This window comes from Chiloscyllium plagiosum, chromosome 6 (genome assembly GCF_004010195.1).
Source record: "Chiloscyllium plagiosum isolate BGI_BamShark_2017 chromosome 6, ASM401019v2, whole genome shotgun sequence".
Taxonomy (NCBI): Eukaryota; Metazoa; Chordata; class Chondrichthyes; order Orectolobiformes; family Hemiscylliidae; genus Chiloscyllium; species Chiloscyllium plagiosum.
The window spans coordinates 14107194-14117352 of NC_057715.1; the positions used below are offsets into that span (position 1 = coordinate 14107194).

The 10159-nt window shown below is 42.9% G+C and overlaps 1 protein-coding gene across 1 annotated transcript in view; it reads right to left on the reverse strand.

Moving 5' to 3' along the window:
* LOC122550474 (growth arrest-specific protein 6-like) overlaps positions 1-10159 on the reverse strand; it is a 33048-nt gene that overhangs the window by 18898 nt on the left and 3991 nt on the right. Inside the window, exons 3-5 of the mRNA XM_043691240.1 lie at positions 6237-6261; positions 2232-2294; positions 974-1096 (exon numbers count right to left, since the gene is read on the reverse strand). Of these exons, the coding sequence (XP_043547175.1) occupies positions 974-1096; positions 2232-2294; positions 6237-6261 (211 nt within the window). The remainder of the gene's footprint in view (positions 1-973; positions 1097-2231; positions 2295-6236; positions 6262-10159) is intronic.

Below are 10159 nucleotides of genomic sequence, written 5' to 3' on the forward strand. Positions count from 1 at the left end.
CTCGGATCTCCAGCATCTGCAGTACCCACTTCCGCCCAATCACAGTATCAGTTAACTGAACCAATCACAGAGTTGAAAGATCGATCCATGATGGTCAGTCACTCAGTTGTAAAGTGTATGAACAACACCATGGAATGGAGAAATAAACTGAACAGGCTTTCACAATTCACATGAATATAATCTCATAACTATTTTGTTTACAAAAAGAAATAAAGTCGGGGGTGATAGTAGTAAGAGGCCAAAGGTTGAAATTAATCTCTCACTGTCCAAACAGTGTTCTTAATAAATTTAGAAATTCAATGTACTAAAGGAAGCCATTGTTGGCTCATCATGTATGTGCTGACTCTTTCAAAGAGCTATCCAATTAGTCCCACTCTCCTGCTCTCTCCCTCAGTCACAGCACAGAGAGAGCAATCATAAATTTTCAGTCCTCTCTCAGAAGATAAGGACATAGCAAGTAGGAGCAGGAGTAGGTGATGCTGCCAGCCTTGCTGAGCTTTTCCAGCAATTTCTGTTTTGGTTTATGATTTCCAGTGTCTCTAGTTCTTTGGATTTTTTTTCAGGTAATTCAAGCCTGCTTCGCCATTTGATATGATCATGGCTGATCTCATCTCAGTCTGAATTCCTCTTCGCTGTCTGCTTCCAGTAACCCTTTACTAATTACAAAGCTGTCTCCTTCAATTTCGGCAATATCCCAACATCCAATGCACTCTGGGGAAGTGAATTCCACAGATTAACGACCTTTAGAGAGAAGTCATTCGCCCTCATCTCTGTTTTGAAAGCCACCTTTAGCCTAAAACCTTGACCTCTCATTGCCCCACTCTATGTCTACTTTGTCAATCCCTTACAGCATCATATACAACTCAAATAGATCTCCTCTCATTCTTCAAACCTTAAGTGAGTATCAGTATAAACTGCTCAATTTCTCCTCATCAGGAAAATCTTTAATCTCTGGATGTAACACATACTGTACCTTCATCACATAAAATGCCCTCCCAGCCTGATTTGCAAAAGCATTTGAAAGTTCCCTTCTGATCCTCACATCGGTCATAACCCACAGGGTTGCAAGGTGGGGGAGAACACTGATCTGGGATATCTAGAAACCAAGCAAAGAGAGAGAAATTAAGATAGTATTGGAATGCTATTGATAGGATTTGAGAGTCCTTGGAGATTCACATATTTAAATTCTCAGCAAGATCAACTTTATTGACGAAAAAACATTTTTTTCATGCATTTTTTTGGTTTCATTTCAGTAACATGATCCAAGTTAAATCTGGGACAGAGTGCAATATCTTCAACAAATCACATACACAGTCAAAAATGAAACAAAACAAAAAGGTCAGTTCCAGTCAGGAACACATACACTTTCACTATAATCCAGCAGACTGCACATTCTTCATTAGTGAGCACTGCATACAGTAATTCCCAGGCTCAAAACATAAAACAAATTATGAGCCATCAGATCATAATACTGCCTGAAATTTCCAGTCAAAGAATGAGGCAGTGCTGCACTCTCAGGGGGTCAGTGCTGAGGGAGTGCTGCATTCTCAGGGGGTCAGTGCTGAGGGAGTGCTGCACTGTCAGAGGGTCAGAACCAAGGGAATGCTGCACTGTCAGAGGGACAGTATTGAGGGAGCGCTGCACTGTCAGACGGTCAGTACTGAGGGAGCGCTGCACTGTCAGAGGGTCAGTACTGAGGGAGTGCTGCACTGTCAGAGTATCAGAACCGAGGGAGTGCTGCACTGTCAGAGGGTCAATACAGAGGGAGCGCTGCACTGTCAGAGGGTCAGTATTGAGGGAGTGCTGCACTGTCAGAGGGTCAGTACTGAGGGAGTGCTGCACTGTCAGAGGGTCAGTACTGAAAGAGTGCTGCACTGTCAGAGGGCCAGTACTGAGGGAATGCCGCACTGTCAGAGGGACAGTACTGAGGGAGCGCTGCACTGTCAGAGGGTCAGTACTGCAGGAGCGCAATACTGTCAGGGCGTCAGTACTGATGAAATGCCGCACTGTTGGAAAGTCATCCTTGAGGGAGCAGGGCAATGACCTAGCACTTTCCTTGCATAAGTTGACAGTTTTCCAAATTCAGGTACTGAAGTAACAGAAAGCCCCAACTTGCCGTCTCCCCAACACCTCCAGCCCCAGTCCTTATCACTGTATCTTTGAGACAAATGCAGAGGTATTTTTGTTACATTTTCAGCCTCCCGTCAACGAGCACATGATGAGGAACTTACTGTGAACACAGGTCACAAGATCTGGATTTCTGTTGCTGATGGGTCCAAAACTTCTCAGGCATTCTATGAGGAAGAGCAACACAAATAGTTAAAGGGGGAGCATCATGAACCAATGGTTGCACAAAAGTCACTTTAATGGTTGCACAAAAGTCACCGTGGGCGGCACGGTGGTAGTGGGCGGCACGGTGGCCCAAAACTTCTCAGGCATTCTATGAGGAAGAGCAACACAAATAGTTAAAGGGGGAGCATCATGAACCAATGGTTGCACAAAAGTCACTTTAATGCAGTTTCTCACTCTGTCTCGCCATCGAAGCAATCACATTAGCTTTAAATTGCAAGATCTCCAAATTCAATCACTACACATTCTAAAGGTAACAATTTCATGGTATAACACAAAAAGATGAATCAGTGTGGGTGCTCCCTCCTGAACACTTGCCAGGAGGGTCTGGAAGTTCCTTCACTGTCCCTGTTAGAAGCGATTGGGAGGAGTTGTCTCTCAATCTCTCCCTCTCCCCATTGGAAGGCATTATCATTGACTCCCATTATTCTTTCCCTATCCTGATCTTCCAAATGTTTTTTACCCAGCACCAGTGAAAACCAGGAAGGTCCTCCTTGGTTTCCCAATTCTGACTGATTTCCTCAGATCATGAGAAACCGGAGCAAGAGGACAGTGGAATGTCTCTCAATAGTATCATGGCCAATCAACCTCTTCAAGTCTATCCCCACATTCTTTGGAAAATGTGAAAAATGCATTAGTCTCAGACCTGAATGTATTCAAAGACTAAACATCAACAGCTCCCTGGAATAGAGATTTCCAAGATTCAAAAACCTCTGAGGGAAGACATTTTGTCCTCATCTCATTCATAAACAATGGCAGCGTGGCTCAGTGAGTAGCACTGTGGCCTCACAGCCAGAGACATGGGTTTGATATCATCCTTGGGTAACTGGACAGTTTTCACGCTGTCTCTGTGTGTGTGTGTGAGTTTCCTCCCACAGCCCAGAGGTGTGCAGATTAAATGGATTGGCCATTCTCAACTTCCCACAGTGTCCAGAGATGTGCAGGTTAGAAGTGTTACCCATGGAAAATACACATTTAAGGGGATTGGGTGGGATGCTTTTTGGAGGGATGTGCAGACTCGATGGGATTACAGCCTTTACTTCTTGATTCCTCAAACAGACAGAAACAGTCTCTCAGCACATCATGTGAAATTTTATTCAGTTCACTATGATCACCTCTCGTCCTTCTGAACCCCAGGGAAAGTAATTCCATTTGATTCAATCTCTCCTCAAAAGGAGAATTCCATTACCAAATAGTGAAACTTCCTTGCACCCACTCCAAGGCAAATATACCTCCCTTAAAGGGCAGCACGGTGGCTCAGTGGTTAGCACTGCTGCCTCATAGTACCAGGGTCCCAGGTTCGATTCCAGCCTCAGGTGACTGTCTGTGTGGAGTTTGCACATTCTCCCCGTGTCTGCGTGGGTTTCCTCTGGGTGCTCTGGTTTCCTCCCACAGTCCAAATATGTGCAGGTCAGGTGAATTGGCCATACTAAAATTGTCCATAGTGTTAGGTGTATTAGTCAGAGGGAATGGGTCTGTGTGGGTTACTCTTTGGAGGGTTGGTGTGGACTGGTTGGGCCGAAGGGCCTGTTTCCACACTGTAGGGAATCTAATCTAAAACAAAATAAGGAGACTGAAATCAGACATAGTATCACAAACCACTTTCATCATTTCACTTCCCATTTCCAATCACCTCACCCAGTCAATTCACCTTTTGCGAGGGATTGATTTTCAATTGGAACTGAACTATTAGAATTGTGCAGCTTAGAACAAAGCCATTTGGCCAATCATATCTGTGCGATGATAGATCTTTGAAAGAGCAATCCAATTAATCCCCATCTCCCCCCTGCTCTTTCCCCACTGTCTTGCAAATGCTTTTTCCTTTTCAAATATGAATCCTTTCAAAAGATATTCTTCAATCTGTTCCTACTGCCCTTTTTGGAAGCATTTCAATGATGCTGTGCAAAATTGTCACATAATTTCCCCAGTCGAGTTAATTTGCAAATTACTTTAAAACTATCTCCTCTGTTACTGAATCATAGAATCCCTATAGTATAGAAGAAGAAAATTCAGCCCATTAAGTCCACACTGACCCTTCAAACAGCATACCGCCAGAGTCATCCCTCTACCCTACTCCAGTAATTCTGCATTTTCCATGGATAATCCATTTAGCCTGCACATCTCTGAACACTATGGGCAATTTTGCACGGCCAATCCACCAAACCTGCATATCTTTAGATGGTGGGAAGAAACTCAGGAACGCAGAGGAAACCCAAACAAACACAGGGAGAATGTGCAAGCTTCCTACTGACAGTCATCTAAGAATGGAATCAAACCCGGGCCCAGCTGTGAGACAGCAGTGCTAACCACGTTCCCCCAATATTGTTAAAACTGGCTAGCCCTGACTTTCTAACCTAATAACTCTTCTATATGGAAATGATAGGAGCATATTTGACACAGTGTTGGCGGGAATATTATCAGAAATCAATGATAATATGGTGCATTCCATACAGCCAACCTTTGGCAGCTCTCAGGTAGGAAGCTTCCCAGCTTTCAGATGCCAGGTCATGTACATGACCTGCATCAACATTCTACAATGACCCATCGGATAAGGTTCTGTTTGCAGACAGGACAAACTGTTTGAACAATCATTCACAGTAATTCTCACACATTAGGGGTCATTTTCCTTTAGCATGCCAAGTGTAAATTGGACCATCATGAATCAGCAGCCCCTTTCAAATCTCTTCCCCAGTTTTATTCCAGCTTCATAGGAAAGGAACATGACAATCAGGAAAGATTGAATCGGCTGGGAGTCTATACCCCAGAAAGCAAACTGAGAGGTGACCCAACAGGGAGGCCTTTGAATTTATGAATGAGTTTGATAGGGTAGATGTGCAGGAAATGTTTCCACTTGGAGAGACCAAAACTAGAGGCCATAAACATAAGGTTGTCACTAATTCAACAGAGACATCTCTCCCTGAGCGAACTTGCCTGGGTGGGTATAGCTCCAGCAATACTCAAGTGGCAGATGGAGTTTAATTTAGATAAATGTGTGGTGTTGTGTTTTGGTAGGGTAAACCAGGACAGGACCTCCAATATTAATAGGATTTACAGAGCATGTTGCCAAACGAAAAGACCTAGGAGTTCAGGTGCATTGTTCCTTGAAAGCAGAGTTGCAGGTAGACAGGGTGTGACAAAGGCATTTGGGTACACTTGTCTTCATTGGTCAGTGCATTGAGTATAGGAGTCAGGATGTCATATTTACAGGACGTTGGTGAGACCACTTTTGGTCACCCTTCTATTTGGAAAGATGTTGTCAAACTTGAGAGGGTGCAGAAAAGCCCCAGCCTATTCAGCCTCTCCCTATAGTTCAAACCCACCAGGACTGGTGGGTATGAACTATAGGGAGAGACTGAATAGGCTGGTGCTTTTTTCCCTGGAGCATTGGAGACTGAAGGGTTAGTTTATAGAGGATGCTAAAACCATGAAGGGCATGGAAACGATGAATAGCCAAGGTCTTTTTCCTCGGATGAGGGAGTCGATAACTCAGATTTAAGGTGAAACGGGAAAGATTTCAAAAATCTTTTCACACAGAGGGTGGTGTGTGATAGAACAAGCTGCCAGAGGAAGTTGTGGAAATGTGTTCAATTACAACTTTTAAAAGGCATCTGGATGGATTTATGAATAGGATGGTGTTCAGAGGGATATGGTGTTCATTAGGAATAATGAAGAGCTTATACTCGAAAGGTCGATTCTCCTGCTTCTCGGATGCTGCCTGATCAGCACCACATGCTTCGACCTTTAAACTTCCCACTCCGGGCAACACCCATCAGTTGATTTTAATTTCAACCCAATCGAAAATGTAAATTTATTTTTATAACATTTGAGACTCGAACAACAGAGGAAATAATTTTAAAATCATTGTTCAATGCAAAGAGTCAGCTTACCCAAGTACTTTGGATAAAAGTAAGCCTGCAGAGAGAAAAGACATCACATCAAATATACAGAGACAAGTTACCAAATACCTGACAATAATAAAGCCCCAATAAAAGGATAAGATCCTTCCATTACAAGAGGGTGACACGTATAGGGTAACGCAGGCGAGATTACTCACACTAGGAGTACCTAGGAACTTCATGGATCATGTTTACATACTGCTGTGTCCAAAATAAACCTGCATTTATATAGAATCTTTCACAACCTCCTAAGGCAGTTTACAATTAAGCAATCACTTTTGAAATCTAGTCACTATTCTTTTAACTATTCAGGGAATCTGGTTGTCACCAAGCATGGTAGCATTTATCACCCATTCTTAACTGCCTACAGTAAGTTGGTGATGAGCTGTCCTCTAAAATACTGTCCTTGTCTGATGGTATTTGATCAGAAACGTAACTATTGACAAAAAAAAATGATTCCGGAAAATACACAAAAATAATCCAGCTGTCTCAGAATAAATTTGGGAGTTATAGTCTGAAACACTGTTTGAAATAAACACGTTCAAAGAATTGAAAATAATGTCAAATATTCCATCTGGTGCCCGGGCAGAGACTGATCATTCAATTTCAGAATAATAAATGCAATTAGAGAACAAAGCATAAAAGACAACTCACTTGTACTCCTTCGAACAACATTTTCCAAACCCACAAACTCGACTATCTTGAAGAACAAGGGCAGTCGATGCATGGGAACGCTACAGTCTGCAAGTTGCCCTCCATGTCACTCACCATCCTGACATGAAACTATATTGCCATTCCATCACTGTCACTGGGTCAAAATCTTGAATGTCCTTTTGTAACAGCCCCTACATCACATGGATTCAAGAAGACAGCTCACCAATACCTTCCCAAGGATAATTAGGAATGGGCAATGCTTACAAGGCCTTAGCAGTAATACTCAATCCCATGAATAAATAGAAATAAGACACATGACATAGGTATCAGTTAAAGATGCAAACCTTTTGGTATAAAGCTCGAAAGAAAACAGCACAATAACATTTGACAAGTTGAGAGATATGGAATTGAACAGTAAATGTTTTATAAAGTAATTTTCTTATATAATATTGAAAGAACACAGCATAATAGGAATGTTCTCTTCTAAAAAATGTGGTAATGTAGGAAATGCAGCAGTTAGTTTGTGCACAGCAAGATCCCATAAACAGCAATATGTGTATGAAGAGGTGACCAATGCTTAATGCATTAAGCCCAATGCTTAATGATAAGAAAGCAAAGCTCTTTAGTGACATTAGTTGAGCAACACTAAGGACAATTCCATTGTCCTCTCCTTAATCGCACCATGGAATCTTTCACATCCACTTGACAGGACAAGAAGGGCCTCAAATTCAACAGATGAATTACATCTGACTTTAAAGGGAAGCCTTTTGTTAAATTAATTAAACTCCTATGTTAGATTCTCTCACCATTAATGCCATGCTGGTTACTGAAAATTGTGTGTGAACCCATGAAATATCCTGGAATACATAAGGAAATATGATCCTTTTTTATTGCTTCATGTTAGTCTCAGTTTTTTTTTGGATTAAGGTGATTTAACAAAATTGCCAAACTTTGTCAAACTGTGAGCTCAGAATTAAACTTGTGACACATGCTGACTTCAGGGACAGACATCCGTCTTCATTATTTAATTCATCTATAAATATGACTGCAGATCCACAGTAAAATCATTGGTTCTTAACTAGCAAACAGCTCAACCATATGAAATCAGGACAATTAAAAACACCAATACTCACAGTGTGGACATTGTTGTAGTAAATGTCAGAGTTGGATGATGAAAAGTAAAGCCTCTCCTCTTCTCATGGCTCTCTGTTTTGCTAATATTATCCTGTTGCACACCTCACCATTGGTGGGCACGCCTTTTCTCTATGCTCTAGAATCCCCAGTCTTGCCCAATGCTTCCAAAATTTCCCAATGACACCCCATTTCAAGGCTTGAAAATTGTCTCAATGCATTGGTGACAACAGTGACAGGGAGAGTGAAGAGGAGAGGACAACCCAGTGCTTAGCACTGCTGCCTCACAGTGCCATGGTCCAGGGTTCAATTCCACCCTCAGGTGACTGCCTGTGTGGAGTTTGGACATCCTCCCAGTGTCTGCGTAAGTTTCCTCTAGGTGCTCTGGTTTATTCCCGCAGTCCAAAGATGTGCAGGTTAGGTGAAGTGTCCAGGGAAATGCAGGCTATGTGGGTTAGCCATGGGAATTACAGGGTTAGGGTAGGGGTGTGGGTCTTGGTGAGATGCTCTTTGGAGTTTCAGTGTGGACAGTAAGTATACAGTTAGTGGCAGGACCTTGAACAGCATTTGGTGTTCTTGGGGTTTAAGTCCATAGCTCCCTGAAAGTGACCATGTGAGTAGAGAGAGTGATAAAGAAGGCACATAGTATGCTTGGCTTTATTGGTTGGAGAATTGAGTACAAGAGTCAGGACATCATATTTATAAGACTTGGGGCAGGCCATACTTAGAGTATTGCATTCAATTCTGGTCACCACATTACAGGAAGGATGTGGAGGCTTTGGAGAGGTTTACCAGGATGCTGTATGGATTAGAGGGTATGAGCTATAAGGAGAGGCTGGAAAAACTCGGGTTGCTTTCTCTGGAGCAGCAGAGGCTGATGGGAGACTTGTTAGAAGTCTATAAAAGCATGGAGTTGACAGGCAGAATCTTTTTCCCAGAGTTGAGATGTCTAAAACTAGAGGGCATTTAAGGTGAGGGTGGGGGGCAGTTCAAAGGAGACGTGAGGGGAAAATGTTTTCACACAGAGAGTGGTAGGAATCTGAAACATGCTGCCAGGGATGGTGGTGGAGGTAGATACGATAAGGGCATTTAAGGAACTTTTAGATAAGCACATGAATATGCAAGGATTGGAGGGATATGGAACAAGGGCAGGCAGAAGGGATTAGTCTAGTTTGGCATCATGTTCAGCACAACATCATGGGCCAAAGGTTCCACTCTTACTGCTGTACTATTCTCTATTCTAAGACTTGATGGGCCAAATGGCCTGGTTCCACACAATAGGGATTCAATCATTCAATGGCCCAGCAAACTGGGAGCAGGGTAGCATTCCGTGGCAGCCTTTGCTGTATTGGAGTTCATGGAGCCCATGAATTCTGCCTGGAACATCTTCCCCTCATCACCTCCCTTGGGTCCTGATCCCCTCTTTGGAATATTCTATTCAACAGTGACCTCCAGGGTGTTGATAGTGGGGGATTTATTGACATTAATTCTATTGACTGTTAATGGAACATGGTTAGATTCTCTCCGTGAAAAACAAAGAAAATTTACAGCCCAGGAACAGGCCCTTCGGCCCTTGAATACTGAGCCGATCCAAATGTACTGTCTAAACCTGTCAGTCAATTCCTAAGCATTTGTATCCCTCTGCTCCCCACCTACTCATGTATCAGTCCAGACGCATCTTAAATGAATCTACCGTGCCTGCCTCTCCCACCTCTGCTGGTAACGCATTCCAAACGCCCACCACCCTCTGTGTGAAGTACTTACCGTGTGTAACCCCCTTAAACTTTCCACCTCTCACCTTGAAAGCATGACCTCTGGTTATTGAATCCTTCACCCTGGGAAAAAGCTTGTCTCTATCCACCCTGTCTATACCCTTCATGATTTTGTACACGTCAGTCACGTCCTCCCTCAATCTCCTTTTTTCTAGTGAAAATAAACTTAACCTACTCAACTTCTCTTCATAGCTAGCACCTTCCTTACCAGGCAACATCCTCGTAAACCTTCTCTGCACCCTCTCCAAAGTGTCCACATCCTTTTGGTAATGTGGCGACCAGAACTGTACACAGTATTCTAAATGCGGTCGAACCAATGTCTTGTACAATTTTAACATGACCTGCCAGCTCTTATAT